At 42.2% G+C, this 16,338-nt stretch overlaps 2 protein-coding genes across 6 annotated transcripts in view; both read right to left on the reverse strand.

Annotated features, from left to right (window-relative positions):
- Positions 1–3,980: 3,980 nt before the first annotated feature.
- Positions 3,981–16,338, reverse strand: part of ALCAM (activated leukocyte cell adhesion molecule) — a 240,776-nt gene continuing 228,418 nt past the window's right edge. For all 5 annotated transcript variants that reach the window (XM_061628146.1, XM_061628143.1, XM_061628144.1 and 2 more), the window contains one exon: positions 3,981–4,098. In XM_061628146.1, the coding sequence (XP_061484130.1) occupies positions 4,011–4,098 (88 nt within the window). In that variant the 3' untranslated portion in view covers positions 3,981–4,010. The remainder of the gene's footprint in view (positions 4,099–16,338) is intronic.
- Positions 5,364–8,923, reverse strand: LOC133385943 (uncharacterized). Its single transcript, XM_061629538.1, has 2 exons — positions 8,843–8,923; positions 5,364–8,083 (listed from the first exon to the last, which is right to left on the reverse strand). Exon 2 carries the CDS (start codon positions 8,009–8,011, stop codon positions 5,855–5,857), a length of 2,157 nt encoding a protein of 718 aa, XP_061485522.1. The 5' UTR covers positions 8,012–8,083; positions 8,843–8,923; the 3' UTR covers positions 5,364–5,854.

The raw sequence follows: 16,338 nt of genomic DNA on the forward strand, positions 1-16,338 counted from the left end.
CAGTGGATAACAAAAATATTTCAGAACTAATTCTTAATTTCAGTCATTCTCACTATATATCATGGAATTGCAGGAACAATTAGTTTTTCAGAATGCTATCAATAAAAAGAATTTCCTGTCTAAAAAAAATTGTTAGTAGATATCTGGCTTAATACTTTAAGGAAACTGGCTTAATACCTTATTCTTCTTTTAGATATTATATACATGTCCTTTGTAGTTGAGCAAGTGTTCACTATTTTATAAACTGGTTAGTTTTCTTTTCTTTTCTTTTCTACAGATATACTCCCCCATTTTTTCTTTAGTGGTGATTAAAAACACAGAGAGAAGTGTCTCATTTTCCTGTAAGGCAATCATATAAATTAGATACTTACTGTGCAAAGTAAGAGCTTTACTGATAGCAATCAGAATTAGAAATGTACCTCTTTAAAGGGTGTGAAAACCAATGGAAATAAAAACATTACACTATACATCAGATTACCAGCGACTCCCAGAACAAAGCCTTACAGTGTATAAAAATAGCTACGTAAAAAATTTACATAAAGGCAAACCAAAAGAAATCTTCAGTGCAGACATTTACAAAAAAAAAATAGATATTCAAACAGAACATAAATTTGTGACCTATTATCACGGCTGCTGCCAAAATTAGTTTTGCTGATCTTTTTGTAAGCTTGAGATAACTGTGTAAATTTCTCTGAAAACTTGATAGATGTTCTGTGTAATACGTGAACCATGAATAGTTGTCACGTCTTTGTATATATATTAAATACAATCCATGTTCATGCTTCAGTTGGTCTATGCTTATTTTCTGTAAATGAGAAATAAAAGGGCAGTCAAGAAGATCTTGGATGATGATGATGATATAAGAATATGCACACATAAAATGCACACCATAAAAATAAGACCATGAACAACCAGTGAAGCCTGTTACAGTACAATGTGAAAATGTAACAATGAAGAGCTATAAACAGCACATAACATTTTATCAGGAATTAATAAAAATATATTTCAAAATCATAATTGTTTTAGATCTCTCATTTGACTTTCCCAATAACTACATTACACAGGCTGTGTTTGCACATAACACTGTAATTTGTTTTAACCACACTTTGTTCACAGTGTTGTCTCACAGATATCAAAGAAGCCATAGCTTGTTTTCCCCCCTCCCCCAAAGCTTGGTTTGTTTTTGAGCTGCTTTTGCTTCATGCCTTTGTAGCTTAATAAGCATCTGGAGTGAGGTGGTCAAACAAACCATGGGCTGGTTGTGTCCACATATAACAAACTGAAAACAAACCATGATTAGTCTGCTGGACTAGGTTCAAACATTCAAATTAACAATAGTTAGACTAAATAAACCTGGTTATGTGCAAACCAGGCCACTGTTTCTGAAAATATTATGAGAAATTAGTCAAGAACCTTCACTAAAAACATGTGCCCTTCACAAGCAGAGAAAAGTGTACAGGGGGGCTTCTCAGAAGGCTTCAGTTTAACTTCTTTCTCTCCCACTGGGAAGCTTCTGTACCTTGTGTATTGTAGCCAAGGTAGGCACACTGCAGCTCTACAGATTTAAGGATTACTTTAAACTGAGGCCCTTCGTTTTAATCCCATGTTAAAGAATCCAGAAGTATCCCAGGCAACTCTCAGCTTCACAAAGGTCAGGCAAGAGTAGGTTGCTGTATGTTCTAGTGCAGAATAGAATATACTTCATTTCATGAAAATAGTATCTATGTTGTTTTCTTGCCCCCTTTTGTGTTCCTATTACCATCAACTATAACAAAATAAGATTTTCTATTACATACTGTACACATTTCAGAAGTATTATAGCAATTATTTATTGCTGTTCTTTTGCAGGTACATTCTTACAACATATTTTAAACTTCAATCTATACCCAAAGTGAGTATTCTGGATCCATAATTGGCAGATTTAGCCTCTCTTCCAAGTCCAGAAAAACATTGCAGACATATTTGGCATAATATGCTAGGTACACATAACAAAACTTTTCCAGGTGACATAAGAGTTCAGTCTGTCCAACACTTTGTGCTAACTGTGCTTATTGTTTGGACTAACTTCTTTGGTCTTACTTCCAACTCTCCTGAGTGCTGACTCTGGACATATCTCATCGTTAGCCACTGAAATTACGGAAAAAAGGTTGGGAGACCTTACAGAATCCACCAACTCAACAGGACCCACCAACTCAACCTACCCCAATTTTAGCCAAATCACGGTCCCTATAGCTTTCTTAAAGCAGTAGCTTTAAGAAACTGAGTCTTGAATCAGTTCTGGACCTGTCGGCTGTGGCTGTTCCTAACATTTTCTACCTCTACTGCTGGAGGTAGTATGCTTCTGAATACTAGTTGCTGGAAACCACAGACGAGGAGAGTGCTGTTGCAGTCAGGTCCTGCTTATAAGCCATCTGCTTATAATGTTATATAGACATCTGCTTGACCACTGTGAAAACAGGATGCAGGACTAGATGGACCACTGGTCTGACCCAGCAGGCTCTTCTTCCCCCACCCAAGTTCTTTGTCCTGTATGTCTTAAGTCTGTCCCAGTGGTTGTCTCAGAGTGAGTGGTACTCCGGGGTGGGCTAAGCTTTTATCACTATTACTGAATGCCCGTTGTTTACATACTGTTTTATGCTGTAATTTAATCCTTTATTGTCGACTGTATTGTATTGCTATGTATTTTAAATCGTATTTTAAATTGTATTTTACTGGAATTTAATTGTGTACATCGCCTAGAGTGGCCTTGGCCAGATAGGCGACACAAAAATTAAATTATTATTATTATTATTATTATCACTCTGAAATGCCTTTTTTCTGAACTCTGATTTTAGTATGGAATTAAAATCTATTCTTACTCTGTTTCTTTGACAGTGACCTCTAGAAAGTGCTAGCAAAGGGTTTTTGAAAAGAAAGCTTCCTCATAGGGGCATAGAACTGTCAAGTCAGAATGAACCCAATAGATTATCCAGTCCATCTTACTGCTTTGAAGCAGGACACCCTAGATGCAATGCTTCATGGAAGGGATGGAAGGATCTGTCAGTTTTGGTTCTCTGTTTCTTATTTTTCCAGTCCTGAATTCAGTTCTTCACATTTCTTTAATAATTTGTGATTTAAAAAAAAAATCCTCTTGAAAATTCTCCAGCATTTTAGTGAGAATTTATCTCACTAAACACATTTTTGTAAGCAGTTTTGACTAATGTACACATTTTTACAAGCAATTTCTCCCAACATAATGCATTTTTATGTTATTTTCACTATTAATTTTTATGCACACTTTCCCTTAAAGGCATTTTTTCAAACATTGCTTAGTTGAAGAACTATTGCAAAATTGGGATAAGTGCGAATTTTGAAGGATGGCTGTGTTCTCATGTTTCAGAACGTGTGAATCTGATAAATTAGGGTTTAAATTCAAACTGAATTGAATTTCTCTTCCATCCCTAATCACAGATAGATATTTGTCTAACTTTTCTCTCAAATGATAAAAGCTGCAAAGAATAACACTGAACTCTGTCTGTATTCAGATATACAGATAAACTGTAGTGATTGGGGGCAGACAGAACTGTCTGTTTGAGCCAGTAATTTATATCTAGTGAAAACAGGCACACTGGACCAGGAAGGAGTCACACAGGAGGTTATACTTAGCCTAGTAGTTCCTTGTGTTATGCTAATATATTCGGAGGGTTGTAGTTGTTTTGGGATGTCTAAGATAGAGGCAGTGTTGTTCTATTGCTAACAGTGTGTCTATTGTTCATATGGTAACTGTTGGCTGTTTTTCAAATATATTCTAAGAGCACAGTTCTCATTTCCAACCACTGAAAACCACAACAAGCAATTGAAAGATGTTGTACAGCACCTGGGTTCCTCTTGATGTGTAAATAAATAGCACAAACTCCTGGTTAAGCAATGTAGAGACTAAAAGCCATTTAAACTATACGCAAAGGACAGAAAAGATACATTATAAAGTTATTCACACCTACCTGGAATGGTGGTGACTGACGTTCACTCTCTCAAGCTTCCGGTTTGTGATTGTTTTCTTCTAACTTTTTGTTTTCCTCTATATTTCCAAGGTCTTTATCTACATGTTTTGAAGCTGACCTAAATTGGAAAGAACAATAATGTGATATGTTGCCTTGTTATTACTTTTTGTTGCATCCTACCATTTGGATCAATGCACAACATTGCCTCTAAAAGAGAGAGGATTTTGATAGTTCAGCTATCATTACATGAGTATAGCTACACTGGCAAACCGAATACCTTAATGTAGTGAACTGTGCAATAATGTTGTACATGCTTAGTGACAACTGAGTTTGAAATGTGTCACTCTCATTTATAATTTACACATGATTAAGTTATGCTGGCTGTAATAATTTGTATTTCTTCATAAAAGTTAATTAGCAAGATTTCCTTCAGGTTTCCTTGAGAAGGTTTTATTGCTAACATCAAAGTGCTGTTTTTATCAATATGGCAAGCCCTTCTTGTGCATTAGTTGCCTTTTTGAAGTTTAAATCATACAGTTGAAAATGATAATTAATGAGAAATTACAAAGCACTGTTTTAAAGAATACACACCCTTGTCTAGACTGGTTGGGTTCTGTTTTTGCATAAGAAGTAGATTTGTGTGTGGGATTTCTATTAATTACGTATGACACCTACTGGGAACAGAAAAACTATGGCCCTTTTCATATACTGGCATCTCCATGATGTTTCATGCATACAAAATGCCTTGACTGCGCCTGCCTTGGTTTCCAGATGACCCTTTCTCCAAGACAAGATGTGTAAAATTTGCCTTTTTCATAGCCCCACATAAGATGCAATATTCAACATGTTCACAAGTGAGTAAAAGTCATTGAACATACTGGAATTTACTTCTGAGTAAACATATAAAGGATGGCATGGTTAGTGATCCTCTGACACCACAATACACAATTCTGAGTTTTTGGCAGGCTATGGCCCCTAGTTCCTTTTCTCTCTCCCCACCCTCCACCCCTGGTAACTCCCTTGAGCTGGTGCTTGCCTTTCTGAAGGGGAAATCAGATGTTTCCAAAGCAAGCGAATTATATCTTTATGCTGATATTTGGAGCTACTATAGACATCCAGGCACTTCCTGCTGGTCAGAACAAGGATCACTACAATCCCTTTCAGGCTTGATTCAGTATGCCTGACACTAACAAACACCTATGTCAGGAAATGCCCTAACTATTCAAAATTGGTGAAGGAAAAAGGGAGTTATGGCTCAGTTAAACCAGTAAGTTTGCTTTTATATAAAAGTAGATGTATTAACTGAGTGAAGGAATAAGGTAGATTAAATGTAATACTATACAAAAGTTTTCATTACATGTGAAATGGACCATTGGTCTCACCTGAAGGGTGATTTTCATAGGAGAATGCCATCATGCTGGATTATAGCTCGTCCTATCGTCCAAAGGCAAGAATGTTTCTGAAGTCAAGACTAGGGCGTCAGGCCCCTCCCACTCTCCAGTTCATTCGCAGCGAGTCCAAAGAGATATATCTAAACATGCAGGAAAAAAGGCCAACGGGCCTAGCAGCAAGAACATAACATAATAATAGTAACATTAATAATATCTGACTCTAACCTAGCGAAAACAGTAATAGAAGTCTTGACTTCACTAGAGAATTAAAATTTAATGTAATATAATATAATATAATGACGAACTGTAATATATAAACCATCCCAAAAATTATGTAGTTATCCTCCAACTGGGAGGGTCATGATGGCATTCTCCTATGAAAATCACCCTTCAGGTGAGACCAATGGTCCATTTTCCATAGGAGGAATGCCATCATGCTGGATGTACCAAAGCAGCCCATAACCGGGAGGGACCACCCACATACTAGTCGTCATTAAGAACCTGTTGCAAAACTCGTCTGCCAAATGAGGCATCGGCAGAGGCATAACGATCTATTTTATAATGCCTTATGAACGAGTGTGGAGTAGACCAAACAGCAGCTCTACAAATATCGGCAACAGGAGCGTTAGTAGCAAAAGCAGCCGAAGTGGCTGCTGATCTAGTGGAATGAGCTGTTATACTAGGCGGAACTGGAATCTTAAGGGACTCATAGGCTAAGGTAATACATGCACGCAACCAGCGGGATAAGGTGGAATTAGCTACTTTATGCCCCATAGACCTTGGATGAAAGGATACAAACAAAGACTCAGTCTGTCGTATATCCTGGGTCCTGGACAGGTAGGTCTTGAGAGCCCTCTGAACATCCAACGAATGCCAAGCCTTCTCGAGCGGATGAGTAGGATTCGGACAAAATGAAGGTAGAACAATGTCCTGGTTGCAATGGAAAACTGAATTGACCTTGGGACGGAATGAAGGATCAGTTTTCAGCACAACAGAATCCTTGTGAAAGACACAGAGGTGGCGAGCAGAAGACAATGCGCCCAGTTCCGAGACTCTTCTCGCCGATGTAATCGCAATCAGAAACAGGACCTTGAAAGACAACAGACGTAAAGGCACAGTCCTGAGTGGCTCAAACGGAGGACGTTGTAAGGCCTGTAGAACCTTTGACAAACTCCATGATGGAAAACGGTGAGCTACAGCCAGCGAGCGTAGAGCAGTGCCTCTAAGGAAGCGTTTGATAAACGGATGTGAGGCAATAGGGGCGTCAGTGGAAGATACTGAAAGAATGGACGACAGGGTGGACGCATGTCGACGTAATGTGTTGGGTCTAAGTCCCAACATGAGGCCCCTATGAAGATATAGCAGCACTTGTTGTACTGTAGCTTTGGAAGGATCGATGTGTTGAGACTGACACCACCTGGAGAATGCTACCCAAGTATGCTGATATATACGAGTGGTGGATGGTCTTCTCGAGGCCAAAATAATGTCAATAACAGCATCTGACAGGCCGGCCGATCTCAAATGTCCCCGTTCAAATGCCACGCTGTTAGGTTGAGCCACTTGGGGTCCTGATGCCATACTGGGCCTTGTGATAAGAGATCTGGCCTGACTGGGAGTGGCCAGGGATCCGTCACCGACAGTGCCAGGAGATCCGAGAACCACGGTCGACGGGGCCAATATGGTGCTATCAGAACCAGCTGTGCCCTCTCGCGACGTACCTTCTGCAAGGTTTTGGCTAATAGTGGTATTGGAGGGAAGGCGTATAATAGTCCCTCCGGCCACGGCAATGACAGAGCATCCACCGCTTCCGCTGTCGTGTCCAGGTATCGAGCGAAGTACCTGGGTAGCTGGCAATTGCGACTGGAAGCAAACAGGTCGACTGAGAAGGGGCCGAATCGATGCTGGAGAAGATGGAACACAGTCGGATGAAGTTTCCATTCTCCCGGAAAGACTTGTTGTCTGCTGAGCCAGTCTGCTGTGAAATTCCAAATTCCTCTGAGATGTTCTGCTTTGAGGGATTGCAGATGTTGTTCTGCCCAGTCGAATATGATGGAAGCTAGGCTCTGTAGAGGTCTGGACCTGGTGCCTCCCTGTCTGTTTAAATGAGATTTGGCACACGTGTTGTCCGTTCGAATGAGGACATGGTCCAAGTGGAAGAGAGACTGAAAATGAAGCAGAGCTAAGTGGACAGCCTTTAGTTCCAGCCAGTTGATGTTTTGAGTTTGTTCTGCTGTGTTCCAAACTCCCTGAACGAACTGGGAGTTGCAGTGGGCTCCCCAACCCAGGAGACTGGCATCGGTGGTAATGACAGTCCGGTGGGGTTCTCTGAACGGAGTGCCTTGGGTGAGATGTTGTACTCTTGTCCACCAGCGGAAAGACAAGCGCAGTGTGGGACTCGGGGATTGCTCGATGGTTTGAGTTGGCAATGCCGTGTTGGAATGGCAACAGGGCCCACTGTAGCTGGCGCATATGTGCCCGAGCCCATGGCACAATATGGATGGTGGATACCAACATTCCGAGAGCCCTGGCTAGAAGCATGACATCTGCAGAAGATTTGTGCATCAGAGACCTTGCGATGTCTGTGATAGCGGTGATGCGATCTGGGGACAGGAATACAGTCGCTTGCAGTGTGTCTAACATTGCCCCTAGATGCTGCAGGCGTTGGGTTGGTTGTAGATGGCTTTTGTCGAAGTTGACTAGCCAGCCGTGGGCCTGTAAGATATGGAGCGTGAGTGTTAGATGACAATGAGTAAGCTCCCTAGACCTTGCGCGTATTAGGAGATCGTCCAGATAGGGGTAGATATGGACCCCTTGAAGCCTGAGGTAAGCCACTAGGGTAAGTAGCACCTTGGTAAATACTCTCGGGGCAGACGAGAGTCTGAACGGCATTGCTCGATATTGGAAGTGCTGGGAGCCAAAGGCAAAACGAAGGAATTTCCTGTGGGCTGTGCAAATAGGGACATGGAGATACGCTTCCTTTAGGTCGATAGAGACAAGGAAGTCACCTTCTTGCAGGCTGTCTGTAATGGAGTGGAGGGATTCCATTTTGAACCTGCGATACTTTACGAAACGGTTAATGAACTTGAGGTTCAAAACCGTCCTCCATGAGAGATCGCGTTTGGGCACAGCAAATAGGAGGGAGTACACCCCTTCCGACCTCTCTGCATTGGGGACTGGCTCTATCGCCTCTATGTCCAAAAGGTGCTGTATCGCAGTCTGCATGATGCAGCGCCTGTCTAGTGCCCTGGGACAAGGGGAAGGATGAAAATTGTTTGGAGGTATTGCCCAAAACTCAATTGCATATCCATAACAAAAGAGGTCTCTGATCCATGGGACCTGAGTCAGAGGTAGCCAAAGTTCGGCAAATAGAATCAATCTGCCCCCAACTGGTATTGCCTTAGTATTGTCTGCGTTGGCGAGACCCTCCCCTGTATGAGGACGTTGAGTAGCCTCTGCGGCCCTGGTACTGACCTCTACTGGGGAAACGTCTATTCCAGCCTCCTCTGGTGGAGCGGAAGTCAAATGCTGGGAAGTCACGGCCTCGTCCCCCGGGCCGGGCTCCCCGAAAGGGCTGAGACATGCGATATGAAGCGAAACGCCTAAAGGGTCTGCGCTCAACGTTTTTGACGGTGGCCAAGACAGGCTTTCGAGTGTCCTTAGGGTCGACAAGCACTGCCCTTAATGCCTCTTCCCCGAAAAGTAATGAGCCTGCATAAGGTGCTCGTGAAAGATTAACTCTGGCAGTAGAGTCAGCCTGCCAGTGACGAAGCCAGAGGGTCCGTCTGGCAACGATCTGAGCCGCCAGGGCGCGTGCTGCTAGTTGATTTGCGTCCAAGGTGGCGTCGGCCACGAAAGCAGCTGTTTTACGCAGTTTTAGTAGCGATCTGCGCTGGGAGGCAGGATCTGGATTGTGGTCCTCGATGAGGTCGTCTAACCACATCATCGCTGCCCTGGTGAAAATAGAGGCAGATGTGGATGCACGCATGGAAAAGGCGATGGCCTCATGGGTCTTGCGTAAAGCAAAGTCCAGTCTCCGTTCAGTGGCATCCTTTAGATGAGAGTCCCCTTCCCTCGGCAAGAGGGACCTGGAAACTAAACTGGAAATAGGCTCGTCGATGTTAGGGACAGCCAGTCTGGTAGAAAAGTCCGGGGCCAAAGGATAAAGTCTGTCCACAATGTTATTAAATCGGCGTGCCTGTAAGGGGTGGGACCATTCGTCCTTGGCCAGTTTAGCGATGGGGTCTGGGACAGGGAGGAAGTTTTCAGCTGGCGTAGGGGATTTCAAGACCCTGGCCCCTTTTAAAGCGGGAGTGGAAGCTGCAGTTGGAGTGGATTGAAGACCAAGGGCGTTCAAGACTCTGCGCGCCAGGGGCTGGTAATCTGAAGAGCCGAAGAGGCGATAGGAGGTTTCTGGCTCTGGTTCCGAATGGTCACTCCACTCGTCCGCTTGGTCTTGCAGCGTGAATGCGGACTCTGCATCAAAAGAGGCGTCATCAACGAACCTGCCCCTGGTAACGTCAAATGGGTCTGGAGAACCTGATGGGTTTGTCTCACTGTGTACACTTTGAACCCCGCTGTGTTGAGGGATAGCGGGAGGTTGTGAAGATGATTGACTCTGAGTAAAAAAGGACAGCATGCCCTGAAGTTGTGTAATGAACTCGTGGGAAAGCTGTAGTCCCGGAGATGTAGATGGTTGCTCTTGGATAGGCGGAACTGTAGACGGCCCCACAGGTAGTGAAGAAGAGCAAGCTCTGGGTTGGCTGGACATTGGCTGTACAGAAAATCCAGGAAAGTCCTCCTCATCAGAGGAAGCCGCAGGAGAATGAAAGAGAGTAGTTAACTGTGCATGATTTGAGTCCTCTGGCACTGGAACAGAGACATAGCAGGGCCGCTTGATTGTGCTGTGGCTAAGATGTTTGGTTTTGGCAACCGCTTTAGAGTGCTTATGTTTGACCGCCTTAGGAGGTTTAGGCTTGGTCATCTGGTTTGTCACAGGCTGTTGTATCGGCTTGGTTGCCTGGGTTGTCTCTGGCTGTTCTGCCATCATATAGATAATAAGGGTAGCTGTACACGGCACACGACTGGGGCAGAATGCACAGACCCGGGCAGGCACAGTACACGGCACACGACTGGGGCAGAATGCACTGGCAGATGGCAAAGTACACTGCCACGATGGGGCAGAATGTACGCTATGAACAGTCTTAGAACATGCACAGTACACGGCACACGACTGGGGCAGAATGCACTGGCTGATGGTAGGTACACTGTCACGATGGGGCAGAATGTACACTTGGAGGAAAGGTGATATTGCACAACTTGCACAGTATAGTCCAAATAGCTTTGTATATTTTCAATAGTCTTGCACACTAACAGGTGGCCTGGTGCACTGTTATGGCAGTATTAGTAAATTTGATGAAAAGTCACATGTGCACAGTAGTTGCAGTGATTGTAGAAATCCACAGTAACCCAGTGGTTGCCAGGGTCAGCCTCAGAGATGGGGTTGGTAAAGGAACTTATGTAGAGGTAAAAATCCTATCTGCAGCACATAAACAGGGAGCAGATCACACAGAGGGAGCTGACAAGAACCTGGGCTCTGCAAACCCCAACCCGTGAAGGAAAAAAAATCCCCTTTTGTAATACTAGTGGGTTCTCAAAAGGGACGGGAAAAAACGGCCACTAAAATGGCGCCCGTAAAAAGAGCGGGAAAATTCGAACAAAAATGACAGATACTTTGCCCAGCAACAACCATTGTATGAAGAAATGAGCAAGGTGGGAAAAAATTTTAACTGTAAAAATGGAACCGCCCACGGTAGAAATACAGCCGCAGGACTAAGAAGGTAATCGCGGCTGAAAAAATTAGCCTGGAAAAAGACTTCGTGAAGGAGGCAGGACAGCTAGCTGACTTCCCGAAGCCGAAGAGAATCGGCCAACAGGCAAGCCACAGCCGCGGGCTGAAGGGACTGACTCCGCGAGGAACCAAGCGCCGCAGATGATCGAGAGAGACAAGGCAGCCCAAACAAGAGAAGTCGCTAAAAAAGGGGAAGGCAAAGAGCCGCAGACATCGGCTCCTGACGGGCGAATGAAGCGCCGCCCGTAAAAATGAACGACGAAGGGAGCCGCAGCCGCAGGCTCCCGATCGTCAAGGCACAAGGGGAAATGGCAAAAGGACCGGAGAAAATAAAGTACGAAAGAAGCCGCAGCCGCGGGCTCCTAATCGTCAGGGCACAAAAGGAGGATCGGTAGAACAAAAAAAGGGGGGGTGGAGGCTGCCGCCGCAGCTCCTGGCCCCACTGAGGAAAGAGACCGCAGCCGCGGTCTCTGTAGTTTGGGAGTAAAAAACACACCCCCGGGAAAATGAGAAATTGACAAGGAAATTGACACACAACACACAAACCGTGGTAAGGGATGAGACAAAGGGAAGGAACGAGACGAAACAACGTACACAAAACTCCACCCTCTATCACACAAAGACAAAAAACTTATCTAGTCACTAGCTAAAGATCTTGCAGGGACGAAAGGCAAGAATGAACTGGAGAGTGGGAGGGGCCTGACGCCCTAGTCTTGACTTCAGAAACATTCTTGCCTTTGGACGATAGGACGAGCTATAATCCAGCATGATGGCATTCCTCCTATGGAAAAGAAGCTTTCACAGTCTGCCAAGGTGAAAGACTCCTGTATTAGTGTGATAACATTTTAAAGACTTTAGGCTTTAAAATGCAAATGCACAAATCCATATAAGGGATACAAGCAAAACCCCTTGTGCCAAAGGGAGCTTAACGCATGCACACCTCTTCTGCAGAAAAACAGCTGTGATGGGATGATGTCTATGTGCAACATGGCTTTGGAAAAGAATGATGAAGTTACTTTAACTTTTCAAATGCATAGCCTACATAGAAGAGCATAGGCATGCTACAAAGTAGGTTTCCAAGGCTTACTGGAATTCTGTTTCCTCTAAATTTAAAACTACTATAATTTTTTGACCTAATGGTTAAAACAGCAGAATTTGCACAAGGCATTTCAACAATCCCAAGACTAGGCAGACAGTAATATCTTTGTTGTTGTTGTTGTTGTCAGTTTATTCAACAAAAGGATGGTTTCACATGTTCATTTTTGTGCTGATTCTCTCTGTGTGTGGTGCCTTCACCATGCAGAGAGGAGGAAAATGTGAAAAGGAAGATGGCATATCTTTTTACCATCATGTTTCAGCTGAAAAACCTGGTTTTTCTTGGTACTGTGATAATGGAATAATGGTTGTTATTGTGCTTTGTATGTTTTTCATAATATTCTTACCACATAGACCAAATCAACGCAAATCAGGAATAGGGAATCTAATTGTGACAATTGGGAAAGTGAAAGGAATAGGGGCTAATTTCCAACAACTATAGAAAAAAAAATCCAACTCCCAAGTCCTGTTATATGTTTAGTCACATTTTAAGGGTCCTGCCATAAAATTAAGGTTAAGCTTTTGCAGCATCATTGTGGCCAGAAATAAGATATAAACTTGCTGGGGATGGTATTCAACTAATGTGTCCCATTAGCACAAGGATATCTGCTTGCACAACAGGACTTTCCACTCTCTCCTCCTCCTGTGCGCCCTCTCCAAATCTGTTCCAGAGAAGGGAAGAATGTTCCACTGCACAAGCAGAAATCCCTGCACTGTTCCTATAATGCTACGCTGAATATAACCCTAGGAGTTTAGGATTTGCCTTTTGGATCTTGCTCTTGTCAGATTTTGAGTCTGATAGCAATTTTTTTTAAAAGAAAGCCATTAATACAATGACTATCCTTGTAAATGGGCTCTACTTAAATGACTTTCATGAGGTCCTCAATTTCGGGGTGGGTGGGCAGCAAATGGGACTCAAGTATTTGAAGACTGGCAAGCTTTTCTTGAAGTGCCATTCGCTTATGCTGAATATTACTAAGTGGCAGTGATGTTGCACCATACTGAATAAATGGTATGGAGAAAAGCAAAGCCTCAAAATGATGCTAAAGATGGAAACATTCATTAAAAGAAACAATATGCCCAATGCAGTTCACTCTTCTACAAGACAAACAGAAATTTCTATTTTTTGTCATATTTCATTCAAAGCAATGTTGAATCTGTTCCAAGCATTGGTTGATAAGCAACACTGCACAGATAAACTCCTCTTTTTCTCCTCCCCATGCAGCTCCCTAAGCAGCTCCCTGCAATCTGCTCCTGTGGGCCTCCCAATTCCCCAGAGCAGATTTTTGGGGAGTGCAGGGGGATGGACAGAAAGGGAAAGGCGTGATGTGCAAGCAAAAGTCCATTCTGCTAGCAGAAAGTCACCGTTGGATGGCATCCTTTATCTTCAGACTTTGCCTATTTCATGGCTTCTGTTTCACTTGGTACCCCCCTTCTTTGCCTGCTTATCTAGAACAACAGCTCTGTGATTTAATTATGCAGGAAATCATGGAGCATGTTTGTACTAGGATACGATACTGGTCAATGTGCTTATCCTTTTAAGTTATACATATTTTAAGTTTTCATACCTTTTTTTGGTTTGTTTTATTATTACACTATTTTCTCTCAATGACTATATTTGAGGTTTCTGTTTCTGGAAGTTTAACTATTTTTAAATGACATTCCCTTGCTATCCCCAATAATGAACAATAGCCTGGGATGATGCATTGCTGTGGGCTTTTAATACAAATTGCAGAAATTTGGAGTCCTACATAAGAAATGGAAGAGATGAAACAAAAGTAGATACTAGGTACATTTCTGATATGCTATTTATAAATACACATAGTATATATTTGCCTAGTCTACCCATGTGCACAGAGGAAAGGTCCTATGATCCATTCCCCAAAGATTTTGCATTATCCATATAAAAGCTCATCAGTATTCATTACTTCAAATTACACACACAGAGAGAACTATAATATAAAGCAATAAAGCTAAGTGCAAGAATTTTAAACTTATTGTCAGGAGTACATGCTGAAAATGTCATTTTTGACTTTCAACGGCCACCCCTCCCAACCCATATCTCCACAGCAATGACACCAATATTTCTTTCAAAGATTATTATAGAGAAGACAAGATTGCTTATAAAGGACAAGAATGAAGGGAACAAATAGCAACATACTCCATTATGGGAACTCCATAATAACAGAAAGGCAGTAAATTTGCACCTTTCTTCACTACAGAGAAGGTGCATTTCTTTAACCTATCTTTATCTGTCTATTACTAATATTGCAAGATCCAGAATATGGAGATTTGTTAGACAGAAAAATGGATAATAATAATAGACTTAAGCAAAACCCTTAGGATATTAACGAAATGTGTTATGATGTTTGAGAAGTTAGCCTCCGGAGATTGAAGACTTGCCTCATTACTTGCTGTTTTGTCCATGTTTAGATCAGATCCTCGATCTAAATTTCTGGTTTTATTTTGTCTTGCCTTCTTTTTAACTCTGTCCAAGAGAAGATCTCCTCTTGTCTGATATAGACATCACTATAACCTATAGGGTCTCATTTTTTGCTTTGACAGCATCAAAAACTTGATTATCGCTGATAATGCAGTTGCCTGTTCGGGGGATGCCTTGATTTAATGTTTTTGCTAAATGCTCTGATTTTACATTATAACCTATTTTAATGTTATAAGTGATCAAATTCCATGTTAATTTTATTTAAGTATTTAGATTTCTTGTTTTATAGTTACATCTATTGTAAACAGCTCTATGTCTTAATTCTTTTAATTCTTCTGTTTATATCTGCAATGACCTTTGGCCCAAGCAGTAATAATAAATTCAACTGAGTGCCAGAGAAGTTAGTCCTTTGCAAGAGTATATATAGCACTGGAGAGTGTCTGATTTCTTTTTTTTCTTTTTTTGGGGAGGGGGAAAATATTGCACACTTCTACCATTGTAGCAATTGCTATTTTCCCAAGATGGAAAGTTATGGCTGTGGCTGTATAATTTGATTACATTAATGGGTATTAAAGATGATAGACTCAATCTACCTTTTCTTTTGTTTTCCTTCTGTTGTCACAAAAATTATTTTCTTATAAGTTTTCTTGTCATCTTCTGGCCTTCTGATGTGGGTTGGGTGGTAGAATCTATCCAAGGGCTAAATACCCCCTCCTGAAAGATAACCCATCCCGAAAGATAACCCATCCGAAAATTTAGGAGGGCCATTTTTCCCAATGTTTCAGGGTTAACATGCTTACTGTGGTGCAATCCTTAATGGACTGAAGGGGGTCTGAGCAGGAATTCAATGTTGTCGCCACCCACTATTCTCCCCTGCCTCCACCAGTACCCCTGGATACGTGATGCGGATATTTGTTTTATTTAAAAATATTTGTAGGCTGCCTTTCTAAGTATAACCCATTCAAGGTGGCTCACATAATAAAAATCAACATAAAGTATTGATGCAAAACAATGTAATTCTGGAGCAAGTATACATAGCTATCCTAGGTGTCGTTCCAGAGGAATGCTGGGAAGAGCGTGTCACTGCTGGTTGAGAGCCCAGAAGAACTCCCTTGCTGCCATTATAGACAAAGCAAGATAAACAGTCAACACCTTGATAAGGCTCCTACTAGGAGAAAGGGTGGGATATAAATCCAATAAATAAATAAAAAATAAGTGTGCCCTTGGAATACTGCACACTTTCCCCTGCCCCTGAAATTACCTCCTGTTGAGGAGCCTAAATTCACTTGCCCTGAAAAATCTTTTAATTTCAGTAGTTTTCATCTCAGCCCTTAATATTATCTGACATTTTCATATGAATACTAGTAATACCACCATCAGCTTAGGATACCTCTCGCCCCCCAATATCACTAATCTGAAAAAGTATTCCAAATTATGATTCTAGTTATCTAAAAGCTTTTGGGCCCCTCCAAACTGCTGGTGTTGTTGGGGCTATTTTTTTTTTTAGTGGGGTGCTGGTGTATTCTGCAACATGATCTTCACATAATCATAGTGCATTGGTGGTGGATTTATTCTGCTTTG

Source organism: Rhineura floridana, chromosome 5 (genome assembly GCF_030035675.1).
Source record: "Rhineura floridana isolate rRhiFlo1 chromosome 5, rRhiFlo1.hap2, whole genome shotgun sequence".
Classification (NCBI taxonomy): domain Eukaryota; kingdom Metazoa; phylum Chordata; class Lepidosauria; order Squamata; family Rhineuridae; genus Rhineura; species Rhineura floridana.

Excerpts from the sequence above, each read along its gene's own strand:
- LOC133385943 (XM_061629538.1), bottom strand. The coding sequence starts at position 8,011 with ATGTTAGACACACTGCAAGCGACTGTATTCCTGTCCCCAGATCGCATC.